The sequence below is a fragment of the Ovis aries genome, chromosome 2 (genome assembly GCF_016772045.2).
Source record: "Ovis aries strain OAR_USU_Benz2616 breed Rambouillet chromosome 2, ARS-UI_Ramb_v3.0, whole genome shotgun sequence".
In the NCBI taxonomy this organism is placed as follows: domain Eukaryota; kingdom Metazoa; phylum Chordata; class Mammalia; order Artiodactyla; family Bovidae; genus Ovis; species Ovis aries.
The window spans coordinates 53,469,236-53,494,762 of NC_056055.1; the positions used below are offsets into that span (position 1 = coordinate 53,469,236).

The following is a 25,527-nucleotide window of genomic DNA, read 5'->3' on the forward strand; positions in this document are numbered from 1 at the left end:
TTTCTTGTCATGAGGGCTCAGAGGTCCAGCTTTCATGCCTTTTTTCTCTGTCCCAGTGCTTGACTTCACTGAGCCTGGAAACAAGAGAAAGGATGTGTAGGATGTTATTGTGTCTGAGCCTGATGGACTTCTGTGGGAAAATTCCAGGGAGTGGTGTGGGAGTCTGTGAGTGAAGAGGGTGAGTTGTGCAGGTGGTAAGAAATCCTCTGATGTGGGCTACATCTGTATGTAACTGGCTACCTATGTATGCCTCTTCCCTGGGGGTGGAAACAGAAGGTGCTGGACCAGACAGCAACTTTCTTTGAGGTGTACTTTGACAGGGAGCACAATCAATTAAGAGCATGGGCACTGAAATCAGACTGCCTGACTCCCCTATTTCCTAGCTTTGTGACTATGGAACCTCACTTTCACTTTTTCATCTGTAATACAAATCACATAGGATTGTTTTGAAGATTAGCTTATGCAAAGTACTTAGAACTGCCCAGTGCATAGTAAGTGCTAAAATATTAGCAATTACAGTTGATTCTTGAACAATGTGGGAATTAGGGGAGCTGATGCCCCTGCCACAAAAATCCTCTTGTAACTTTATAATTGGGCCTCCATATCCTTGGTTCCACATCTGCAGATTCAACTGAGGATTGTGTGGTACTGTTGTCACCTATTTATTGAAAAAAAATCTGCATATAGTTGGACCATGCAACTTAACGGCCTCTGGTTCCTAGAGAGTTAGCTGTATTTGTTTTTGGGGCTCCTATGGTTTCAGAGTAGAATATCTGCCTCTGATCCAAAGTCTAGAGATGCTTTCATGTCTACAGGGACTGGCTCTGTTCTTCCCAGGCAAAAGGGATGAATTGGGGATTCCATAGTCCTTTGAAAGCTTTTCCAGATCTTAGTTTATCCAACCTATCATATCACATTAAAACAATTGGCAAAGATGGCGAGGAAACTCTCAGACCAAGGAGAGCCCAGACCAGGAGAAAACAGCCAACTAGTAGTCCACACTTTGTAGTTCAGCAGAAACTGGGAAGGGAATGTCTAATATTGGCCCGTGGTGTGTGTTTGGGGGCCACACACAGCAAGGAGGCTCAGAGGGCTTACCTCTTCCTCAATTTCTTCAAAAACTGACTTTTCTCTTCTGTGCCCCCGTCTCCTCTGTGTCCATGGTGGAGCCCCTGCCTCCTCCCACCCGCCCCTCCATCTGGCAACCTAGCTGTGGGCTTCCTGGAGGCTATAGCTGCTCCTGTTTTAGATTCAGGAATTGGCCAATGATAGGAAACCAAACCGGAACTCGGCAGGTGCCCTGAAGAACAGAAAACAGAAGCCAAAATAACATCACAATCTTTTTATTATGATTTCCATTGTGCCCAGCCTCTGGGAATATTAGGCTCCTTCTGGAGTGAAGGCTGAGCCATGCGGAGGAGCATGCAGCTATAGTGATGGGAAGACAGGGCTTGGGGATGTTCCCCTTAGCTTACTGTCAAGTTACCTTCTGAAGAACAGCATTGGATCCTCCATTACTACGTGAGCGCTCTCAGAGCCACTCTCACAAGTTTGTGTTTGGCCACAAGACAAATCAGAGGCCATCTCTCACAGGAGGCTACGCTTGATGGCCTTTTTTCACCATGGATATGGAAAGGCCTTGCTACTTATACCTTGATGTTCTTATCTGTGGTCATCCCAACCCATGCTACACAAACTGGAATGTTATTGGGCTTCTTAGTCACTGACGTGAGCAGACCTGACATCCTCTCTCATCTGAGTCATTGGGGCATGTGGCCCAGAGGAAAGAAAGTTTTTCCTTAGTGCTAGTGGGGTCTATTGGAGATTCTGTAACCTGTTCATTTTCTTTCCTTTCAAGGTTGCCTAAAGCAGTGGCAGCAAGAAAGCAACAGCAGGGAAAATGCCTAGTCCTACCCCACTCCAGGGTGAACCATCGAGAATAGGCATGACACATTAATACCCCCCACTCAAGGAGGCCTCTGTGGTCTGGGCTATAAGCTAAGGGCCCAGAGAGAGATTCTGGGCAAGCTGAAACCCAGTGGTATGGAGAAAGCAACTATTTTATTTCACTGTAAACAGAGGGGTAAAAAGGGGTTTAGTTACAGGTGCTGCCGGGATGTCCTGAAATTCTGGCATCAGTAGTGTTTTGCCTTTAAAATGCCAAGTATGTATCTGTCTTTACTCTGCTGGTTTGATGGGACCTGCAGGATCACCAGAGCCTGCTACCAGTCCTGCCTTGAGGTTCCTCTTGGCTTTGTGGTATTCATGGCTGGCCTGGGGCCCTACCAGACAGCTTCTTTTGAGCTTCTCTCTTGCCTTTAGGCTTCTTGGCACTACTTTTACTGAAGCCGTGAGACCTGCAATGGTTGAGGTTGAGGCTCAGCAGCCTAGGCACAATCCTGAACCCAACACTCAGGGAGGTGCTCTCTTCCCAGGTGGTTTGATTCTCTGCTTCCCATATTCTTGATAGGAATGGGGGACCCCCATATTTGGTCACTCTAACAAGGCCAGGGTGACATCCCATAGGGAGCACTAGGGCCAGAAAGGCCAGTGTCTGGTCTGCAGTCACAGTTACTTAGGCTGAGGACAAAAAGAGGCAACGTGCTCATGGCTTCAGCCATGGCTATCCTCTAAGAAGAGCTCTTGAAATGGATCAGTATCTGTGAGTGAGGAAACTGCTCCATCCCTGGGATCAAAGGGGCCTGTTGCTCAAAAGTGTAGAGCCTCCATCTACTGGGAAAGGCTGATCTCATGAGAGGAGCCATAGGACAAATCTGAGGAGGCTATGTGGCCACAGCTATTGCCTCAGCTGACTCAGTCCCAAAGCTCCACTACATCATCCAGACGTCCCTGCCTTTATATCTGAGCATGGAGAAGAGGACTGTGGGTTAAAAACAGACTGAGGGCAAGTAGTCTTCAGAGGAGCATCTGTGTAACCTCAGCCTCCCTTGACTGGGGGTGGTGGTGCAGTTGGGGGTGACTGGGAAAAGAACTGATCTCTGCAATTTTGGGTAGCTAAGATGGAAACATTTTCTCATACTCCTATTACAGTCAAACACTAATTTCTGTACTTGGCAGAATTTCAGACAGTCACAATGATGAAAGGGCTTGAAAAGGAAAGGAAATGAGCTTCACTAGGTTTGGGTTTGGGTGGAACTCCAGGAGTTGGTGATGGACAGGGAGGCCTGGCGTGCTGCGGTTCATGGGGTCACAAAGAGTCAGACATGACTGAGTGACTGAACTGAACTGAGGTGTATAAATGTTTGAATGTCTCCATACATCCTGGAGAGAGACCTAGTGGATTAGGACACTGCAAGGGGAGACCTCAGAAAGGCGGGTTGGGACAGAGCTTCTATAACTCTTAACTGAGGGAGCAATGGAACCTCTCCTCTTTCCTTTGGTAAAAAGTTAAACGCCTATGGAGAAGAGACTGCTTGCTTTTCCGTCCTTTTCTGCTTCCTAGGACTCCTGTGACTTGGCACTCCATCCTTTCATGAGGGCAGTGTCTGCCCTGGGCCCTTTGCAGCATGTCCCCACCAAGGAAGCTTGCTGTCCCAAAATAGGGAGGGGTAGTCCCAAATGGGTCAGATCCTACTGTAGAAGAACCCTGGGGCCTGTTTTGCCAGGCCCTGAGATACAGTTGGCCTGCTCTAGTGGCTTCCAGTCTTTACCACTCACCCACAGAAAGCTAGAAGCTGCTGCTCCAGAGAGGTAGGCATCACCCTGGTCTGTGAAGGATCAGGGAACAAGAAGATGGACTTCCAATCCTTGTGACTGATGATGAGGCAGAAGAAAAAAGCTGTTCAGCTCTCAAAGCCTAGAGTTTGCTTTTACTCAAAATGCCTTGTCCTGAGATCAAGCAGCCCAAGGCCATTGACATAAAAGGTGATTTGCCAGGAGAGTAAGCAAGAGCCCTTGTGCTTAACGTGGTTTAATCTTAGTGCAGAACCCCAGGCCGGGCTGCTTCAGATGCAGTCCTTGGGCCCAAGAGTCATGTGCTTTCTCTTTTTTTGGCTGGACTAAATAATGGCCCCTCCTACTGGTTAGTTTTGGGAGTGGCTATGGAGTATTTACAAAGAATGGAGCCATACACATGAACCCAGTTCATCTTCTGTCTGCTGCTTTTCCGTCCTAAAGAATCCAACCCCAGAAGCTTCTTACTTAACTTTCAGGTCATGCTGTCTCTATAGGAGGAGACCATATAGCGCTCTTGCCATGCCCCAAGTTACAGCTCTCCCCTATCCCCTGAGCAACACTGAGTTGTATGCTGTCTTCTGTAGAAGTGCCTAAAGGAATGGGGATGTGTTAGTTTATTTGTGACTGAGCCAAGCCCCTCTCGAATAACTCCTGGTACCAAGTCAGACCTTGCTAAACCTAAGTCATGAGGTTGGAAACAGAAGCTTGAACTTCAGGGCCTATGCTTATCCATAGCATATGCTGACTGGAGAGCTTGATAAGAACTTAGGAAGAACAGTTGCGGCTGAGAGGCCAGACTGGTGGCCTTGTGGCAGCATCTTTTTGCCTCCAAAGTCCTCCCTTGCCAGGTCCAGGCCCTAAGCTTGTGGGGAAGAACATGTAGTGAGCAATGGGGAAAAGAAGCAACTCAGGCAATATCTTAGTAACAGGGAGAAGGGAACACCTCCTCCTTCTGTGAGGCTCTGCTGAGACTTTCTCTGTTCAAGAGAGCTGAGATCCTCAAATCCTCTTCTTGGCTCCAGCCTCTTATGCTCATTGTCATGTGGTTTGAAAGGAGCCCCTGTTTAGGGCTCTGTATGCCATACCACGGCATACTTTTCTATGTCTGCAGTTAAGCTAAAGAATGGAAAAAAATGAGCCTTCTCTCCTCTTTCATCCAGGCCTGCCCTCACTGGAGCTCAGGCTTTGGGTCTCTGTGGTAGCTGACTTGGGTGAAGCATGTAACCCAGAAGGCTGTGACTACTGCCATCATACCTGTTCCATTTGGCCCTTGGGCTCTGGGCCATGAGCACCCACCTAAAAAACAGAGGTCAGGATGGCTCACCTTGGGTTTGGACTGGTCTGCTAAATAAAGACTTTTGGACTTAAATGACCTGGATGAGAGGGTCCTAGATTTCTGGGTCCCTGGGAGGGGCTGACTCCCCTTTTTCTAATTGGCACTCCACAGACTAGCTGCCTTCTCTGTCACCAGGAATTGGAATTTAAATAAATAATAAATAAATAATAAGTGCAGTGGTGGTCTTCAACCATTTTCCCCACCCCAACAAATCTGAGGGACATAGCACACACCTACTAGAACAGTGGTTCATCACAGAAGGGATTTTCAGTGTGGGAAGAGGGAGTCTGTCAGCATCTCTAGCAGAGTATGTAAGTCTGATATGCCCCCTTATTAGGAATCACTTGGCCAGAGACTGATCTACTGTAAATGAAAACTGGCCAATAGAGAGACCCCCCCCTGCCCCCCGCCAATCTATACCAGGGGCTTCACAAAAGAACTTTGGTCTTTCTTAAAAAAAAAAGAAGTCTCAGGTCTCTGATGGCATGTATAGCTAGGTGTGTGTGTTTGTGTGTGCACACATATACGTGTGCAGTGGCAGGTCCAGTCTGTAGTGTGAGGGCAGGGGGTGGTCCTGCAGCAGATGCTGCCACAGCTCCCAGGGCTTCTCCATGTGGCAATGCATTTATCACCTCTGTTGTGAGGGAAATGGTGACTTCAGTGCCATAAAGCTTAGTGATAAACTGAGATGTGGATGGTGCTCCACCCCCAGAAGTCTCAGTACCAGAGGTTAGTGGGGAAGGGGAGAAATGAAAGGAGGGAGAGAATGCCACTGTCCCCAAACTGAGCTTTTCTGCTCCATGCTATCCTGGGGGTTTCAGGTGAATGGCCGAACTGTTGGGACGAGCAGCCAAGATGTAGATGACACTCTCCTGCAGGAAGGTAGGCCAATCCACAAATCTGGAGGAGAAGTAAAGAACAGATTTGTGAGGCTGGCTGCTGAGTCTGGAGGCTCAGGAGATCTGATCCCAGCAGCAAGGCTTGAGCTGGGCAAAACTCAGGGAAGTCCTGGCTTGTGCCTGACGTGGTGCTGGCAGACTGTGCTTCCAGGCTGACAGCCCTCTAGCCCTATGGATCTGGGGTCAAATGTGCACTCTTGAAGTCTGGTTTCTGGGGTGGGCATTTGTTGTTTTGGGGTGATGGTGGGTAATGCCCAATCTTACTTGTGTGTGTGGGGGTCAGGGTGTAGACAGCCAGGTAAGGAGGTGTCACTCACCTGGACTCAGGCTCTGTGGGCAGTGGGGCTTTGTCCTGACTCTTGCTGCTGCTGCTGGCTGGGCTGCTGTCTGCTATGGGACCCACATGGCTGACACTGTTGGGTACAGAGACATGTGGTTAGAAGTGGGACTGTGAAAGGTCTGCCCCTCCCATATTCTGGTGAATCCAAAGCTCTGGTGAACCCATGGATATGCACATCCAGGCTTTTCTGACATGGGTGAGAGAGTCTGGAGTCAAGGCTGATCTATGCCTTGGCCAGTAGGAGTCACTGGCCACTATCTAATTCACAGAAGGATCCTCTCCTGGCTATTGGATGAAAGGGCAGAAGAAACAGCGAGGCAGGTAACTTTCCCACCAAGAGACAAAGGAGGAGGGTAGGTGAGTTGGGGCAGAGATTGGTAGGGAGTGGACCTGACACTGCAGGAAGGAGCCTCAGTGGGGTGTTTGCAGAACCAAGAGTGCTGGGCACGGTGGCATTCGGCCTCGCTGATAGTGCTCCCGCTGCCCCGGGCCAGGAAGGTGGCTCGGGCTCGCTCCCGCTCCTTGACTGTTAAAAGCCTTAACAGAGAGTTCTGTGAAAGAAGAGACAAATTAAGACCTTGGAGATGAAAATATTTTGTAAACTGTCAAGCCATAGAGAATCCTACCTCCATTATCATCTCTGCAACCTCCCTTTGAAGCTGCCTGGAGCCTTTCTGGTAGCACCAACATTTGCAGTGAGGTCCAGCGCAAATCAGTCTTCCTTGGGCAGTTTCCCCAGCCCAGGCACTGGATCACCTGTCACTGGCTGGAACCTGAGCCCTTTCCTGGTACTGGTTCCTGCTCAGAGAGTACCCAGTGTTCCCCCAACCTGCCTGGCATGTTTCCCAGGGCTCTGTCACCCAATATCCCACAGACATTCATCCCAGCTGGCCCTTACCTGGGGACGCAACTGCTGTAGAAGCAGGAGGGACTCGTGGGACAAAAAATCAGGCCACTCGACGTGTCCTCGGTGTTCAGGGTCCAGGGCTGCAAACTGGCGGGCTGCCTGCTCCTCTTGTTCCTCACTGAGAGCCCTGTCACTGTTCCCTCTCTTTGCTGTTTGGTGGCGGTAGCGCAGGAAGTCCTCCAGCGTCAGGGAGCAGTCTGTGGGGAGGCACTGCATGCTAGCCATACCCACCCTTCTCTCAGCATCTGGAGTACCTCGACTCACCTCAAGTGCACCCTCCAGAGCCCCTACGCCCACAGCTTTTGTCCAGTCTTTGTCTCCATAGCCAGGATAACACAGACTGTGACCAGGGGTGGGCCAACAGCTTGCAAACAGGGCTCCATTTAACACCCTTGCCCTCCAAATTCCAGATTATTCCTTTCATGGTTCATCCTAGAAAGTATGAGGGAGAAACCTGCCTGGCCCTCTCCACTGGCAGTACCACCCAGCCTTACCAGGGATAACTTTACACTGCTGAAAGGTCTCTGTGAGGCTGTACATTTCCTCCTCAGTTAGCAGCAAGTTGAGATTGTCCTGAAAAAGAAGAGCTAAATCAATGGCCATATAGGCCAGAAAGAAAGGCCAAGGATCAAGAAGGGTGAAACAGTATTTCAGATGGAAGGCAATTATGGGATCATCTAATCCCAGCATCCCATTCACAATCAAGGACACTGAGGCCCCAGAAAGGGGAAAGGACTTGCTCAGAGCTGTCCAGCTCTGACTGGGATCATCCCCAGAACCCAGTTATCCTGGTTCCACCCTCCAGTCCCTTTTACTAAAGTAGTGGCTTTTGGATTATTCTCCAAGATAGCTTAGGGGCTCCTTGGTGGTGCCTCAGGAAGCTGATGCAAGCGAAAAGGGGGAAAGTGGGTAGGGTTGTGAATCCTCAGCTCCATCAACCAGAGTAACTCCATCTTTATCTATTTTACGTATCTGGCCTCTGTGTTAGACTGTGTTCAAACAGTATTTTAGTTTAAAAAGTTTAATTCTAACTCTAGTTTCCATATTTGGTAAAACTGTTTGATCCTAAAGTTGTATCACTTTCACTCCAGAATGGTTTTGAAAGAGATGCCATCATGAAAAATTTCCTAAAACCAAATGAATTTTTCTTTTTAGTGGTGCCATGGAAGTTTTAATTCCAAAAGAGCACTGATATGTTATTTTGTTAGCATTAATTTATAGTCTTACAGTTTTTAAACTACCAAAGATTCTTTACAGTAGATCATCTCCTCTCTAAAATACCAGTAAAGAGAGGCTGGGAGGTAGAGTTCATAGGACTTGCTGACCCGCTGGATGTGAGGGGTGAGGGAGAGAAATGAGTAGGGGTTGGTAACTAGGGGGTGGTGGTGGTGTTACTATTTACAGAGGCAAGGAACGGAGGGAATAATGGGTGTGGGGAAAAAGGTGAATTCATTTTTGGGCATGTTGAGTGTGAAGTACCTGTGAGACATTAGATGGATAGAAGTCTAAGAGACAGGAAATTTAGGTCTGGACCCACAGATTTGGGAATTATTAGTATTTAGGTGGTGGAGTAGCCACCGAAGTAGATGAAGATCCAGAGAGAGAGAATATAGTGGGAAAAGAACCCTGAGAGACACCAGCATTTAGGTCTTGGACAAGAAACTAAGGGCACTTAGGAAGAATGGTCAGAGAAGGAAGTTGGGAAGAGAATCAGTAGAGGATACTGGAAGCCAAGAAAAGAGAGTTGTACAATGTACAGGTAATGTTAACAGTGGTTATACAAGTCAGATGGCATTTTACTTATTTTCTATTTTCTCTGATATCCATATTTTGTATAAAGATTCTCACAAAAATATTCATACCCTAAAAGAAAAAAAATGGAGCAATAAGAGGTGCTAAATACATCAGAGAGGTCAAGTAAAAGATTCCTGAGAAAAGGTCACTGAACTTGACAGTTAAGTCACTGGTGACCTTAGAAGAGCCAGTTCAGCAGAATGATGGATACACAAGCCAAATTACAGGTGGCTGGGGAATCACAGGAGATGCACTGCCAAACAGAGTTGCTGTAAGTGAAAAAGCATTTGGAGGAGTGGTGACTAGGAGACACTGCCTGTAGAGGAGGCTCTGCTGTGTCATATTGCAGCTGGGGAGAAGATATTTATGTGACTAGAAGTAACTGTTCTATACTTCACTTTATGGACAAGCCATGGAGAATGTGTTATTTGTTAGGAAGTAGAACATCTTTACTTTCTCCTCGGTGGTAGGAAGAAGAGGGGATCAGCTTATAATCCTTACTCTGAAATCAGTGAATAATGAAGATCTGCAGGGCAACAGATCCATAAAGCAAGACTTGAACTCTACTCAGATTTACTGAGAAATAGACATGAATCTGTATTTTTATTTTCTCAAAGGTTAGAGGACATTTATGTATAATTTGCAAAGTTCTGAATCAACAGATCTTTGTTATTTAATTCACAAAATGATTATTTCAGAGATGAAGAGAAAGGCTCCAAAGAGTTACGTAGAAGGCCAAATAAGGATCTCAGGACTAAGAACTTTTCCTGAGGTAAAATCTATCCTTACTGAAAGCAAGCCAGTTAGGATTTCAGGTTGGTTTTCCAGATGAATACAATGAATGACAACTATCAACTATTAGATTAAGTACTGTTCCAAGCAAGACTTCCCTCATAGCTCGGTCAGTAAAGAATCTGCCTGCAATGCAGGAGACCTGGGTTTGATTCCTGGGTCGGGAAGATCTCCTGGAGAAGGAAATGGCAATCCATATCCAGTATGCTTGCCTGGAGAATTCCATGGACAAAGGAGCCTAGCAGGCTACAGTCCATGTGTCTGGAAAAGTTGGACACGACTTAGCAACTAAACCACCACTGCTCCAAGCAGAATCAATTTTGAATAACTAGGTCTCATCCTATGCATTCTGTTCTCCAGCTCAGTGGTTCTCAGCTGGAATGTCCTGTTCCCCCAGGACACATTTGGTAATATCTGGAGACATTTTTGGTTGTTGTCGCTGCAGGTGGGGGTTACTGGTATCTAGTGTGTAGAGGCTAGGGGTGCTGCTAAACATCCTACAATGCACACAGCCCCCACAACAAAGAATTATTGTGCACCAAGTGTCAACAGTACTGAGCTAGGGAAAGCCTGTCCTAGCCCTGGTATGCATTATTGGAACACTCTTCAGGTCACTGCCCAGAAACCAGAGTTGTAAGACTGGGCCTCCAGGGAAAGTGCCCAGTCCTTAGAAGTGCAGGAGCCCACCGTCCCTGCAGCCAAGGCTCACACAGTAGTGGCAGCTCCAGCCTGTTTCCGTGTGGGCCGTTTCAGTCACCTCTGCGGCACTGTCTCCCTGGATGTAGCCCATGCGGCGTAGGCAGCCATCATGGAAAACCCTGGTGCAGACCCTGCACGGGAAGAGACTCTCGGCCGTCCAGACTTCACAGACATCACACATCTCATCATTAACAACCTGGGGAAAGATGGCAGCAGTGAACAGCAGCAAGATCCTAGGCCACCAAGCACAGAGCTACCTGAATGGGGCTGAGTGTCCCTGGAGTAGCCTAGAGGAGCAACTCAAACTGAAGCCACTGTTAAGGCAATAGAGCTTTCTCCCTGGAAGATAAGAACCAGCAGGTTTTTCCAGCTGCCCAGGCCTCTGTGACTATGTTTCTGAGCAGGGATGCTATTAGCATTTTTGGAAAGAATTATCTCTTGTGAAAGACTGTCCCAGGCATTGCAGGACCGTCAGCATCCTTGTGTTTCTTGGCACCAAATACAAGAGCAACTTCTAGTTTGGTGACCCTCTCCCTACCCCACCCAAATTTCCAAATGCCTCCTATAGAGAGCAATATTATCTCTTAGGTGCGAGGGCTGGCAAAAGACCACCTCCCCCCATGGTATCATTCCTTACCACCTGTTTCCTCAAGTTTTATCACTAAGTCTATCCAGGATATAACATTTTTATTCTTGGGAAAGAAATTCAAAGATTACTCTGACTCAGCTCCATCTTTCTGGTTTTGAGTCTTACTTTAACCATACCCAGGCCTCCCTGTCCTGCTTTCTGATCCTCAGAAGGTCTAAAACTGGAGGATTCTGCCATTTATGGACACTCACAGGCTCTCTGGGCTCCAGGCGGATATCTGGAGGCTTGTCGTCATCCAGCTTCCGGGTGGGGCGGATGAAGGCAGGGGGTGTAAAACGACTGGTCCTGTCAAACTCCTCAGGCTCCACTCCTCGCCCATCCCGGAGTCTCTCCCAGGAGGCACGGTTGACACTGCTCTCTTCTTGGAGTGCTGGGGCACTTGCCTCTGCTTCTTTCTCCTCCTGGACCTCTTGGACAGAGCCCTCTACTGTGCCACGGCGAGACCCTGGAAGCTCACCTGTGCGTCGGATGGAAGGCCTGTCCCGCAGCCCATCCTTGAAGGCAGACACAGCCAGGCTCACCTTCTGCACCTGTTCTACCGTCTGCCGCTTGGACATCAATACCCCCATGGCTCTGTGGATAGAAAGCAGAGGGGCCCAGACTCAGCTGATGGCTTGTCATGTTAGGCCAATGCATTTCAACCATTCATCTAAGTGGCAAATGCTGTTAAACAGCTTTTCCCTTTTCTAGAACTCAGTAGCATGGTGGGGTGGACAAGAGCACTTGTTAAGGAGTCAGAAGACCTTGGTTCTATTTCTGACTGGCCCTGTGACTTCGGTTTTCCTGTTGGTAAAATGAGGGTGATCTACTCAGCACACTTCACAGAGATATGAGACTAACACTAGAAAAGGGGCTTATGTAGACTAGAAAGCACTCTACAAATGTGAGATGGTATCTCTGTCTCCCTTCCTGTCCCAAAGCCAATTAGGTCTAGGGGCCCCAGGCCTCTGCTACTTTGAGATAGCTGGAAACCAAAGAACCCAAGTCTGCCAAAGATGATCTAAGGCATAAAGCAAGACTGCAGCTACACCTTTCAGACTTGGGACTGAAGGAATGCTCCTCTGACAAGTGCTATACACAACAGTCCACATCAAATGCCTACTTTTTGAACTCCTATTTTTGGAGGACTGAATGCCTCATTCAGCAAACTCTGCCACCTCATACATGTGGTCAAGGTCTCAAACACTTCCATTGCCCTTTTTAATTAGTAGCTATGCCTGGTTATGAGTCTGTTTGTCAAACACAGACAACCAGCCCATTACAAGCTTTACAGTGCTTCTTACACTTGTAAGCCTTCACTAGTATCATACCCACCTTTTCTGCTTTGATTCTCTGAACTGTTGAACAAAGGTCTATATTCTTTACAGGTTAAAAGGTACATTATTCTTGCTCTTCCTCTGTAGTACCAGGGCATTGGAAAGTGAGGGCACAACATGGCACACTGCAGAGCTGGTCTGCTATTTCCTAGCCTGAAGTGTCTTAGTGGAATTCAGTTGGGGAACGTCTGTTCTAAGTGGAACAAAGAGTCCACTTGCTCTCAATCCATCATAATCAGGCCTATTGAACAGTAATTTGTGCAAGACACTGACAGCTTATCATTGGAAATAGAAGGTGGGGGAACAGGGTCTCACCACTCAAGCTACTTAATACCAGAACTCAAAGAAAAATAAGACAGAGTTCTGGAAATGCCTAAAGGAAGGTGAGACCATACAACTGGGAGTCAGAGTGGACCTTGAAAGATGGGTAGGAAGTTATCCTCAGCGTGGGGAAAAAGGTGACAGAAGGAAGGAGGAGAGATTCAGGCCGATTAGAAGGCTACTATAATAGTCTAGGCAAGAGGCAGAGGGTTTAAACTGAAATGGTAGCAGCAGGAATGATTCTAACTGAGTTGATTCGATACTATGGAAACAGAAATTTAGGAATAATTGATAACTTGATTAGATCAATGGAAAGGGCCAGAGGGCAAGTTATATTTATTTCCCAGCTTTATTGAGATGCTATTGACATATAACGCTGCTTAAGTTTAAACTGTACAATGTGATGGCTTGATAATCATATTGTGAAGTGTGTACCACAATAAGGTTAGTATATTCTTTATCTCACATAATTACCATTTTGTTGTTCTTACGATGAGAATGTTAAAGTCTACACTCAGCATCTTTCAAGTACACAATATAGAATTGTTAACTACGGTCACACACTGTACCTTAGATTCCCAGAATCTTTTCATCTTATAAGTGAATGTTGTACCCTTTGACCAATATCCCCCATTTCCCTCACCCCTCAGCCTCTGGAAACCATCATTCTTCTCTCTGTTTCTACGAGTTCAGTGTTTTTAAATTCCACACACAAGTGAAGTCATACAGTATTTTATTTAGGATTTTCCCACCTGACTTATTGAGATGGAAGTTTTAAATTTAAATTTAAAACTAACAAGAAGGGTAGTGCCATTTATGGAAATTGGGAAATAAGAAAGAGGGATGATGAAGCTGGATTTTATACATGTGGAATGAAAGATATCTCTGGGACATTCAGGTGTTATGCTATCTGCAGCTTAAAACTTTTCAATGGCTTTCTAAAGCTTTCAGGATAAAGTGCCCCAAATCAGTTTCTTTCTTTTCCAAAATATTTATTTGGCAGCACTAGGTCTTAGTTGTAGCCCTCAGGATCTTCTATCTTTAGTTGCAGCACATGGGATCTTTAGCTGTGGCATGCGAACTCTTAGCTGTGGCATGTGAGATCTAATTCCTTGATCGGGAACTGAACTGGAGTCTTAGCCATTGGACCATCATGAAAGATGCCAAAATCAGTATCTTTACCATGGTCTGTAAGGCCCTCCTCAGTCTGGTCTTCCTTTTTTATTCTGTTCTAACCACACTGGTCTTCCTTTAGTCTTTTTTTTGCCATGCTCTCTCCATTTTGGACCTTTGATGATTCCTTCCTCCTGGCTAGTGCTTCATCTATCAGAGCTCAGTTCAACTACTGGAAGTCACTGTCAACTCCCCAATCCACGTAGGAGTGCTGACAGCACTGTGCTCTTCTGCTTGAGAACACTTATCTTTGTCATTACATATTCAATAGGATGATTATTTAATCAATGTCAGCTTCCTCTATTAGCTTGTTTTCATCCTGTGTAGTATCTACCTTTACTGACTAGCCAAGTATCTGAAAGAGAAAAGGCATTTAATAACATTTTCCAGTTAATTAATTGTGGATAAGTCTTTCATTTTTCAGAGACGTCTTAATACACATAAAATCTGATGACAGCTATGTCTTATTTCTAGAAACAACTATTTTATGTGCCACAATAGTGCAAATTCCTACTCTGCCTAGCTGCTTGCCCTGCTATCACTTGTTATTAAAGGAACTCAGCTCATTTTTTAAAATTTATAAATTTACTGATAAGAAAGGAAAGATTCCATTTCCCCTTTTATAAAATTTGTTTTTAAAATTAAAATATGATTAAAGAGCATTTGTTGTGAATAAGTGTCATTTACAGGATGGTAGCAACAGAGATTTATTGAGGCAAGATTTATTGATCAAAGTCAGGAAACTGTTTAAAGTGATTAAAAACTCATTCTTTCCCTCAGTTGTAAACAAATATTAGACCACAGCAGAATGGTTAAATTATGTTACAATGGAAGACTGAACAATATGAAAATCATTGAGGCAAAAGTAATGTGGAGAGATGTTAAAAATATATGAACATTAATGAAAAAGGCAAGTTACAAAAATGCTCATGTTATCTAATCTTTGTTAAGAAAGGATGCATGTTTTTCACATTTTTGTTAATCTGTTTTTTCTAATTTTCCTACCTTGAACATTTTATAATTTAAAAAGTCACAGAGGCAACTTGGTGCCTTGTTTTAGCTCTGAACCTGCTGTGACCTAGGACATGTTATTCTACCACTATGGGCTTCAGCTCTTTATCTGTTAATACGTATGTTCGGAACATGCAGTCTTAAGCATTTAGAATGCTCATGTTCTTTTCTACATTCTTTTAAAAGTCCATGTGAGCTCTTGAGCATATGAGGCTACACAGCTTGGGTGCGGCTATGGGTGGAGGAGAGTGTGTATGTTAGAGCTTTGCTGAGGCTGTGGTGGACCCAGGGAATCCGTCTTTTTTTTTGGCTGTGTAGCATGGCATATGGGATCTTAGTTCCCCAACCAGGCATCGAACCCATGCCCCCTGCATTGGAAGTGAGGAGTCTTAACCAGTGGACCACCAGGGAAGCCCCCAGGGGGCTCCTGAGTGGCTTGGTCTGTAGTCCAAAGACACTGCTCACATGACTTGTGCACACTACTGTGCTCTACAGTTAGGTGGAAAAGCAGGTCCCCAACTTACAATGAGAGGAACAGGCAAGGAGAATGCAAAACTAACACTGAGCCCTTCACTGAGAACCTTCCTCATGATCAATTACTATTTCCAAGGCCACAGTGTTTTCCTCAGAGGCCTTCCATGGTATGTTTTTCACATTTTTGACTGTGGCCCACAGTAAGATATATAGTTTATGATGTAACCCTGTATACACAAAGTTATAAACACACGTTCATAGACCTATAACTGAACCCAAAGTTTTGTAAAGAATCCTAATTTTACTACATGTCATGCTCCCAGGTATTTTCTGTCCTCTCTATTCTAGTTCAAAGGGCAATCTTGATAGTGACTCTTTAAAATGATTTGATAATTTCATAACAGGTCTGGACCTGCAATCTGGAAAACAGCCATAGAATAATTATACATTTTTAATTAGAGAACTATGCTCTTGTTTTTTGATTTAAAGATGGTTACCTGGGTTGGGAAGATCCCTGGAGAAAGGAAAGGCTACTCTCTCCAGTATTCTGGCCTGGAGAATTCCATGGACTGTATAGTCTATGGAGTTGCAAAGAGTCTGACATGACTGAGCAACTTTCACTTTTCACCTCTGAAAGACAAGGACAACATTGTGGGGTACAAGGTATGCTTTTCCCTTGACTGGAATGATGTAAGAACTGAATTCTCAAGCCTGTCTTTAGAGTCTCTGTGGCTGGAAGGTCTAAAAAATCTGGACGGTACTAACATACTTAAAAAAAAAAAAAACCTTTGAAATAATTCTAGATTCATGCATGCGTGCTCAGTTCTGTCTCTTTGCCATCCCATGGACTGCAGCCTGCCAGGCTCCTCTGTTCATGGGACTTTTCAGGCAATACTGGAGTGGGTTGTCATTTCCTTCTCCAGATACTAATATACTTTTGACTGAAGAAAACCATACTGTATAACAAGAGTTTGATCCTCTGACCTGTGGGCATATGTAAAAGAATATTTATCAGAGCATTTATTTTTACAGCCATAAAAAGGTGAAAATTACCTTAGTGGGAGAATTATTAGATAACCTGTGATATATTCATGATATAAAAATAAAGAGGAAAAAAACTGGTTTAATCCAATACAAACATTAGTTTCAGAGCAATGACTCTCATTGGCTGGGCATATAGAGGTATATATCAGAACTCTAGGAAAAGGGAAGAAATAGTGGATTGAAAAACCATATCAATTGTAATATATTTATATTTGGAAAACAAATATTAAAAGCCATCACCTTTTTTGGGGGGTATGTAACACAGACTACAAAACAGCACAGCTTGACAGTATTCTCCTGGTTCCTGGGAAGATATAAAAGGTGCTATCTCTCTAAACAGCTGGGGGTAAACCCCTCCCAGAAGTTGTAGTAGAAGATTCCAAAAGCAGTCATAAGACATTAGTGTTTATCAGCAAGAAGGCACAAGTTAAAAAAAAAGGTTTATAAAAACTTATTTGGAGAACTGGAATAGCCATATCAAATTCATGTTTTCAAGAATGATTCATTGGAGGAAAAATCAGTGGTGTGCATTTGATTCTTAGTGGCTTTTTTAGATAATAAGAACTCTGAACAAAGTCCAGCCAATTAGGAGGGTTATAGTCTGTAAGTGACCCAACTCATTAATAGTGTATTGGCAAACTAATAAGCATATCCCAACACACTGCAGTCCTGCACAACCTTTATTTTCTGTAAGGATGTTAAGAATCACTATTAAGCTACTCAACTGTTAATGATGTCTCTGCAGTGGATTTTTAAGTCTGTCCTTAAAGGAATTTCAATGGAGACTGAAGATGACATCCACCATCAAAACAGACAGACAGACATAAAAATAAACACTTTCTAGTCCTGACCACAGGATCTTCAAGGACTGCTATTCCTTTCAGTTTTCTAGGCCACCTTATGCCCACAAGGGCAGAAAATGTAGGGCAGAGGCATTAAAAAGAAGCATCAAAAATCCAAACAAGAGCCCAAGTCATTTTGCCTTGACATGGCTTTAATTTTGAGAGTCAATTGTGAGGATGCAACAGAATTAGACTTCAAGAGTGAGGCTGAAACCCTTAATGCTTAATGGAGAAGGATCGAAACTATACACAAAAGACACCTTGATTAAAAGCAAGTATTCTGAAATATCCATGATGTGCACCTGGGGTGTTTGAGAAATTAACAGAATCAGTCCTAATTTCTAGAGAAACAAGTGGCGGTGATTAGTGATGGGTAAAAACAAATGCCTGGTGAGAAAAACCTGGCCTCTCCGGTGCTGGAAGGAGTCCTAGGAAGAAGAGTTAAAAGGAAATCAAGTTGCACAAATACCATAAATTATATCTAATGATTACTCCTTTTGCTGATGGTGAAACTGGGGTTTTCTGCCTCCTAACAAGGATGAAGGAGGGATAAAAAGATATTGTCCCAAGAATGATGTGACTGTCAGAGGATGTGTACTTAGAGAAGGCTTGGGATAAAACCTCATGGGAGCAGGAGCAGGTGGTGGGAGTAAGAGGGACAAGAAGGTAGAACAGGGGAGTGTGAGTCTATGATCTGGAGAAGACTAAAATAGATGACAACCAGAACCTTTCTTCAGGGAAGAAAAGTCTTTACATGCATTTGTCAGGCAGTAATACATACATGGGCAGCCTTAAATGTGTGCGTGCAAAGCACACCCATTCTCTGCAGAGCACATGCTTACAACACAGTGGGATTATTTATAAGGGCAAAGTGGTAGGAGTAAGGGGAGGAGGGGTTGCTCCATAGCAAGAGCTGGTGGAGAAATAAAAGGGAAGATGGTGAGGGAACCTCTTCCAAAGTTCTCTATAAAGATTTGTAGCTCTGAGGAGCCTGGGAAATAGCCCTCTCCACAGGCAGGAGTCTCTTCACTAGGCATGCTAAATGTCAAGTACATTTACTTGTCTTCATATGGTTCTTGTATGGGAATGGCAGCTATTTGGAAAAGGCTCAAAAGTAACTAAAAGTGATTGTTTGGAGGTTATGAGGACTTTCCTAGGCAGGAACAAGGTAAACTCCCCTCTGAGTTGGGGGACAAGGGAAAACAACCAGAGTGGCTTTACTGCTAAGTCGCTTCAGTCGTGTCCGACTCTGTGCGACCCCATAGACGGCAGCCCACCAGGCTCCCCGTCCCTGGGATTCTCCAGGCAAGAACACTGGAGTGGGTTGTCATTTCCTTCTCCAATGCATAAAAGTGAAAGTGAAGTCGCTCAGTCATGTCCGACTCTTAGCAACCCCATGGACTGCAGCCCACCAGGATCCTCTGTCCATGGGATTTTCCAGGCAAGAGTACTGGAGTGGGGTGCCACTGCCTTCTCCAAGAGTGGCTTTAGCAGATATTAAAAGGAATCTCAGTTTTTCACTGAGATTGAGAGGGAAAAAAATCTAAGTGGCTCTCACTGCCTTCCACAGAGCATGTTAACTAGGCAACAGAAAAAGTTTGAGATCATGGTATCACTATCCTTTCACATCCTCAATGTTGGCCATAGAGACTGATCAGGCCAAATCTTCAAAGTTCAGTTCTAGAAGCTATACGGTCACCTGCTCATCTCATCACATCTACTCTGCTCTCTCAGAGGGGACCGTGACTGCTGACTCAGGGCTAGCCAGGGTGAGAACAAGTGATCATACAGTAGTTGTGGGTGATCTCTGACCACAGGAGACAGCTACAGAATTTTAGAATTTGGCCAGTTTCCATAACCACAGTGATTTAAAAAAGAGAGAGAGAGACTAGTATTACCAAAGTCAACTGCATTTATGCTGTATCCCCGGGCACTGTGACCGGCCTAGAGGGTGGCAGTTGCTCTGAGGTCATGTGCAGTAAACTTAAAAACATATCTCCTCCCTCCTCGGCTTGGGATGGAGAAATTTAGCATGAATAGCATCTGCAAATAAGGGTGAAAAATTTCAAGGTTGTTGACAACTGGCTCCAGGTAGCATGTGCCTAAAAAGTTGTCTGAGAGCCTCAGGGAAAGCCACACACCGAATACAGAAGGTGACTAGCCATAAGGATATGGAAACCAGTAGAACCAGGGTCTCCAAAATGCAGAATGCACAGCATAGACTCTTTAAGCTCACCGTGCACATCATCAACCTTGAGACTTTAAACACAAGCAATCAGAGTCCTCTTACCCTCTGCTGGTCTTTGAGGAAATTCAAGCCTGAAATAGCCTGGCTGATCTCCAGTGGCTGGGTGCTGCTTTAGGAATCCAGCACCTCACCACAGTGCTCATGGAGTTTATTTCTAGTCGGCCATTCTGTTGCGGGGCAGTAGCAGTCTACAGACTACTTTTAGTTTTCATGTCTACAGATCCTGAAGGGGTCTAACTAGTATCTCCCTGTCTTTTTCCATTCTCTTCTAAATATTTACCCAGTGCAACAGCACTGGCTTCTGTCAGCCCAGGAAGAAACAGTCACCCCCAACTGCACAGGGCTCTTCTGGGGTTTCCAAGGATCAGAAGGGCTGAAGACTGAGTAAAAATGTCTTCTAGGCCTCAGTTCAAGAGAATGAGACATGAGGGAGGTGCTGTTGTTTAATATTTTCTGAAAGTCCAAAAGCTTTAATACACATGAAGACAAAATTATGGGAGGCTCTTTAGCCTCTGGGAGCCTGGGATGAGTCTTCATGAAAAACTACAGTGCTGGCTTCCCACAGAAGCAGAGTTACAGTTAAGGAATAGCACACCATCAGTGATTAGCTGGTGTGATTGCACTTAGCAAGCAGAGCTTTTCAGCAAGATGGAGACACTCCCTGTTCTCTGCTCTAGGGCCCTGAAGCACAGATTCAGCCCCATTTAATGTACTCATTACACCTTAATTATCACGACTTACTTATTTGTTGATTCTATATATATTTGCTGAGTACAGCCTACTATGTGTCAGGAACAAATTAGGTGCTTAGTAGCTATTGGTAGAATGAATAAATGGAACCTTACTCAGCCTGTGAGAAAGCAGTGTGAGTATGTGTGCGTGTAGGGGGCATAAGTTTAGGATTAAAAAAAAAAAAGTGTTGCTTGAGCTAAATTTTGAAATATGAGTGGGAGTTACCCCAGTGGAAAAGAAAAAAAACAGCATTCCAGGAAGAGATAAAAGCACATGCCAAAAAGACAAATCAAAAAACAAAACAAAAAAAAAGCACACGCCAAGGCATGGAGCTATACGGGGACTCCATCATGGGTTAGATGGTATGAAGCCAGCCAGGTGCTGGAGGGAAATAGGCAAAGCAACCTGCCTTCACATAAGAATTAGCCAAAAGAACTGGTTTGAGGTAGTATGCTGAAACTGTTTGAAGGGAATATGTATTTGGATCTCAGGGAAACCCAAACCAGAGAATTGGGTTTTCTGAAGCCAGGTAGTAGGATAGCCCTGATAAATCCCAGGGTTGACCAGTAAGTACACTGCTTGGACTTTGGCCCAAGAGGAAACTCCTCTTCATGGCCTAAGAGCTGATACATAGTGACTGTAGTGAATCTCTGGGGCTTTCCCTCTGGGAGACCTGTAAGTCTTATAAGGAGCTCAAAAAACAAAACGAAATGAAACAAAACAACAACAACAAAAAAAAAAAAAAATGGAGAGAAAGCCAGCCAGCCATCCAGCACACTGTTTTAGTAAGAAGACCCCAGTAAGATGAAATACTTCTCAAAACCAAATAAAGATCATGTATATAACAGGGCTTTATAAGTTATCCAACTCTAAGGTACTGTCATCATTATCACAGAGAGAGCCAAGAGTGTGGCCAGTTCACTCAAAGCATATGGGCAAAAAAATATTCTGGCAGGGCAATGGCATGGGGACTGAGGATGTGGTTGCCAGAGGAGGCACAGAACAGCAGTTGTGTTTCAGTGATGCCTGGGAAAAGACATACTATATGATAATTCCTATAGATACTCTGTAAAGCTGTACTTCTCTCTCTCTCTCTTCTTGTTATATTAAATGATTAGAGAAATGCAGACTGATCCTATTTGAACTCCTCAAGGGCTAGAAACTCTCATATTTATCTAGCATAGTGCTTGGCAGTTGGTAGCACTTAGTAAATGTATATGGGTCTCTGAGGGGATTGCTGGAAGAGGAGGAAGAATGAAAGGAGATTTTATAATGGTTTCTTGGTCCAAAGCTGGTAAGCATTTCTGTCAGAATGTGGTCATTAAGATTGAGGGGTTGGAGTGGATAATAATATTCCCATTAGAAATGAATAAAGCAATTTGGGAAATGAAGACAGCAGAAACCAAGAGCACTGCTGGAAAAAAGCATGTAGAACTAGAAGATAATAGATTCTGTAGCTAAAAAGAAATATTTGCATAAATATGATCCACTTCAGAACAGGTGTACTGGAAAAAATACAAGGAGTATGAGAAATGGGCTGGGAAAGGTCCTACTATTCATATGTTTGAGAAAAAGGAAGCATTGTCTAGAGATGGCAAATGTAGAGGAAGAAAACCATAGGAATGTGGTCAGAGAAGATGAGGAAGATTAAAGACTGAAAAGTCCAGACTCATTTGTGTGCACTTAAGTGAAATTGTGTCAGCCATGTTCTCCTCTTTTATTTCTCTTTAGAGAGCTTTTTTTTTTTTTTTTAAAGAAGATTAAGGCCACCTGGTGACATCCTTCATACCCATTGTGGAACGATTTGATCTGCAGACTCATACTGCAATTAGAGGAGAGATATTCTTAGAATTTTATAATCTTAATGTTTACCCATTGCTGGACATAAGTGATATCTAGCACCTGGAGCCATCTAACAGTTTTTCCAGGGTCATGAGTAGGTGTGATACAAGTTTAGGAATAAAACTCCAGTGATAAATCTCTGAATCAGAGCAAAGATCATATTTGCAGGCTTGTTCTGATTTTCTGGTGTGTTAAACTGATGAGAGGGGTTTGAACTGAAAGGGGATTATAAACAACTCTCTAATGGGGAGGTGCTTAACCAATATCAGCCTTTGTCAGTTTACTTCACTGAGCAGTGCATGAGATGCCACACCCAGGTTATTCTGTTGTCTCACAAGCCTGATCTCTCTTCTCATTATGTAACCCCAGGAGCCCAGGGAACTCTCTTCTATTAAAGGAGAATGTCACTAGGTTTGGCTATGTGGAAGCAGAAAGGAAGAGGGATAGGAAAACTCTTCCAGAATGGCTCAGCGGTGAATTCTATTGCTTAGCGCCCTCACCACTCCATTTTTGGACAAGAAACCACAGTCTATCCTTGGTCTCAAATTCACACCCTTAGGATTCAGGTGGAATGAAAGCTACCACAGCCCAGGCGGTGAGATGAGGGTGAATCACTATGTCCGGCACAGACCCTTTGCATTCCTCAGACGATGGACTCCCAGTATGCCTTCCTTGGCGTTAAGCCTTTCTGCCTCCCCCTCATCACACAGAGGCACTATTGGTCAGGTGTCCTGAGTGGTATCTGTGGACCAATGTCTGCTAGTGCATGTAGTCAGATGGCCACAAAGACACTGTGGGTCATGCTTTCTAACAGTAATCACACTCTCTGTCCTCTTCCTCAAGGATTTTGCAAGCTGGGAGGGTAGTCTCAGAATACTCCATCCTCTGAAATGTTCCACTAGTCCCCCTGAGCAAATTCCATTAAAGACCATACCCAGAGGCCTCTCCCAAACCCAATTAAGTACAGAGCCACCCAGAGGCATCATTACAGTGGGGCTGTCAGTGAAGGAGCCACACCCTGAAATCTGGGGATTCAGTGGAAATCAATTCCTGCAGTAGTCTCATCCCCAATTAAACTGTCTTCATCCACTTAATTAATCATCACATTTACTGAGTGTTTATACCACTGCAAAGTCCTATGCTTCGTATCTTAATGCAACTTATTAACAAATAAATATTCTTGCTTCTGCCTCTCCTTGATACTTTTTCCCAAATAAACTTAGAAAAACAGATTTCAAGATCCCATGTTTTGTGACCTTGGGCAAATCGCTAAACCTTTCTTGAGTCTAAAGTGCCAAATGTTTAAAAGGGGATAATTTCATAATGCTGTTGTAAGAATTATATGAGATGTTACGCTTCCCTGGTATAGTACTTGGCACATGGGTGCTCAATAATCTTACATATCCTTTTTTCTTCTGTCAAAGGATCGTCTTTACAGGACCTGGCTGAGTCAGTTGTTCTACCTGATTTTACTGCTTTTTAAATCTTGAGGGCCAAGCCCAGGGCCTCAAATCTCCTTTCTCTGCTTCAGAGGCATCGTTGGTCCTCTCCCCTCTCTTCACCCTGTGCTCTTACAGAAGTTCTTGCCTCCAACTTGGAGCCAATTGGACTACCACAGAGAACACGAATTCTAATCGGGTGGGGGACGAATGGGCAAAGACGCAGTCCCACAGGAGCCCTGACTCTGGACCGTGAAGGAGGGACACAAGTTAGGGCACGTTGAGCCCTGACGGAGGTCAAGGCCAAAGACCTCTGAGCATATGGGAAGTTACTCCTGGCCTGGATTCCACGCCAGGATCCTCTCCTCCCAGTCAGCGGCTCTTTCCAGGCAGTTCTAGGGTACTGCCTCGGGTCCTCTTGTATGCTGGGTTCCTCTGTGGGGTCCGTACCAGGTGCAGGCTCCTACGGCTCCCCTCCGTTCCCAAATGGTCTTCCACCGAGACAATACTAGAGACCGCCTTTGCCCTCCCGTAGGTACTCAGAGCACGGTCTCTCTGGGGATGGTGTCCTCCACATTGGGCCTCCCCGTGTAGCAAACGCAGAGAGAGCCCTGGGAGCCTCCACTAGCGCAGGGGTCTTCCATGGGGGCGGTTCCGCACACCGCCTCCAGGGCTCGTCCAAAGGTAGAGGCAGGAAAACTCGGGGTTCATCCACTTACACAGGGACCCCTCGGGGACGGCTCCCACACAACACCTCTGAGTCCGCGGAGGGTTGTTCGCTGCCTGCAGACCCGCCCCTCACGGTGCCTGCCGGGTCCCCGCCGCCCCCGCCCCCGCTTACCGAGACCTTCTGGGTGCGGGACACGGGTCCGGGGCTGGCGGACTCTACACCGCGGGCCCCGCGTCGCCCATGGCCGCTCGGAAGCCGGCGTGCTGGGACCGAGCGCCCGGAGCAGGCGGCGCGGGCGGAACAGCAGGCTGAGGCGGCGGCGGCGCGCGCGCCCCGAGCACACCCACCCTCCCCTCCTCGCGCGGCTGCGGCGCGTGCGCCCGCGCGAGACGACCTCCTCGGGCTGAGGGGCGCGCGCCCCGCCCCGCCCTCCGGCGCTGAGACGCGCGGCCCTCGCGCCTCAGCCGGCGACCGCGCGCGGGAATGAGGCGCCGAGGGATGGCGAGAGGGCCGCGGCTCCCCCTGGGTTCCGCAGCCCGACCCGACGAGCTGTGGGTCCGGGTGCCAGTGGTCGCCCTCCACCAGCGCCAGACTCTGAGGCGCCCGGACTGCGGCAGCCCGGACTCCCGCGGCAAGGTCAGTGCCCGTCGGAGAAGGCGGCCCGGGAGGGGGCTCCGCGGGGAATGCGGCCGCCCCCAGTCCCGCCCGCGCAGTGGCTACAGCGTCCTGCCGCCCGCACCTGCCTGGGGAGGTGAGAATGCCTCAACCAGCGGCCTCGCCGGGCTCTGTCTTTCCTACCGAGGCCAGCTGCCCATTCAGGTCTCGGAGCCCACGACCCCTGGCATCAGGGCAGTCACCTGCGCAGTACCCTACGGCGAAGGGTCCAAATGAGCCTTCACGAAGTGCTCGACTGGCCCCTCTCTGTGAGCTGTTTCCTGAGATTATTGGCCTTTCATCTCCAGCCCCAAAGTAATGTACTTTAATGTAACCCAGTTTTTGCTGCAGCAACCTCATACCTCAGACTCTTTGAATATACAGCTTGTCAGGAGGCCAGTTCTGACATGTACTTCACTAAACACCACGCTCTAAAGAGCGCAAGGAAAAAACCGAGTCATAAAGCCCCTAGCACTAATTGTAAAAAAATAACTGAAAATATGCAAATGAAATGCCAAAACTTTTAATTTAAATTGTGTTTACATTTTTAACCTACGTTCATTTTCGTATGCATTGACTCTCTACATCTCAAATACAATTCACATTTTTTGAACATCTAGTGTTTGTTTCGTTCTGTTATGTACTGTAG

The 25,527-nt window shown here is 45.8% G+C and overlaps 1 protein-coding gene across 3 annotated transcripts; it reads right to left on the reverse strand.

Annotated features, from left to right (window-relative positions):
* Positions 1-1,327: 1,327 nt before the first annotated feature.
* On the reverse strand, positions 1,328-24,629 carry PHF24 (PHD finger protein 24). 3 transcript variants are annotated; one of them, XM_042243306.2, is made up of 8 exons: positions 24,396-24,629; positions 11,304-11,685; positions 10,522-10,659; positions 7,673-7,751; positions 7,170-7,375; positions 6,662-6,822; positions 6,249-6,344; positions 1,328-5,932 (listed from the first exon to the last, which is right to left on the reverse strand). In XM_042243306.2, exons 2-8 carry the CDS (start codon positions 11,679-11,681, stop codon positions 5,836-5,838), a joined length of 1,155 nt encoding a protein of 384 aa, XP_042099240.1. In that variant the 5' UTR covers positions 11,682-11,685; positions 24,396-24,629; the 3' UTR covers positions 1,328-5,835. The 3 variants fall into 3 exon arrangements, with proteins under 3 accessions (XP_042099240.1, XP_027820266.2, XP_060265297.1); XM_027964465.3 differs by having other exon boundaries at positions 10,474-10,659; XM_060409314.1 differs by lacking the exon at positions 24,396-24,629 and having other exon boundaries at positions 10,474-10,594; positions 11,304-11,431.
* Between the last annotated feature and the right edge of the window lie 898 nt (positions 24,630-25,527).

Excerpts from the sequence above, each read along its gene's own strand:
- PHF24 (XM_027964465.3), bottom strand. The coding sequence starts at position 11,681 with ATGGGGGTATTGATGTCCAAGCGGCAGACGGTAGAACAGGTGCAGAAG. Across the intron at positions 7,376-7,672 it reads GCAGTGTAAAGTTATCCCTG|ACTGCTCCCTGACGCTGGAG; the intron begins GTAAGGCTGGGT and ends GCCTCCCCACAG. Across the intron at positions 6,823-7,169 it reads TACAGCAGTTGCGTCCCCAG|AACTCTCTGTTAAGGCTTTT; the intron begins GTAAGGGCCAGC and ends CTTCTTTCACAG.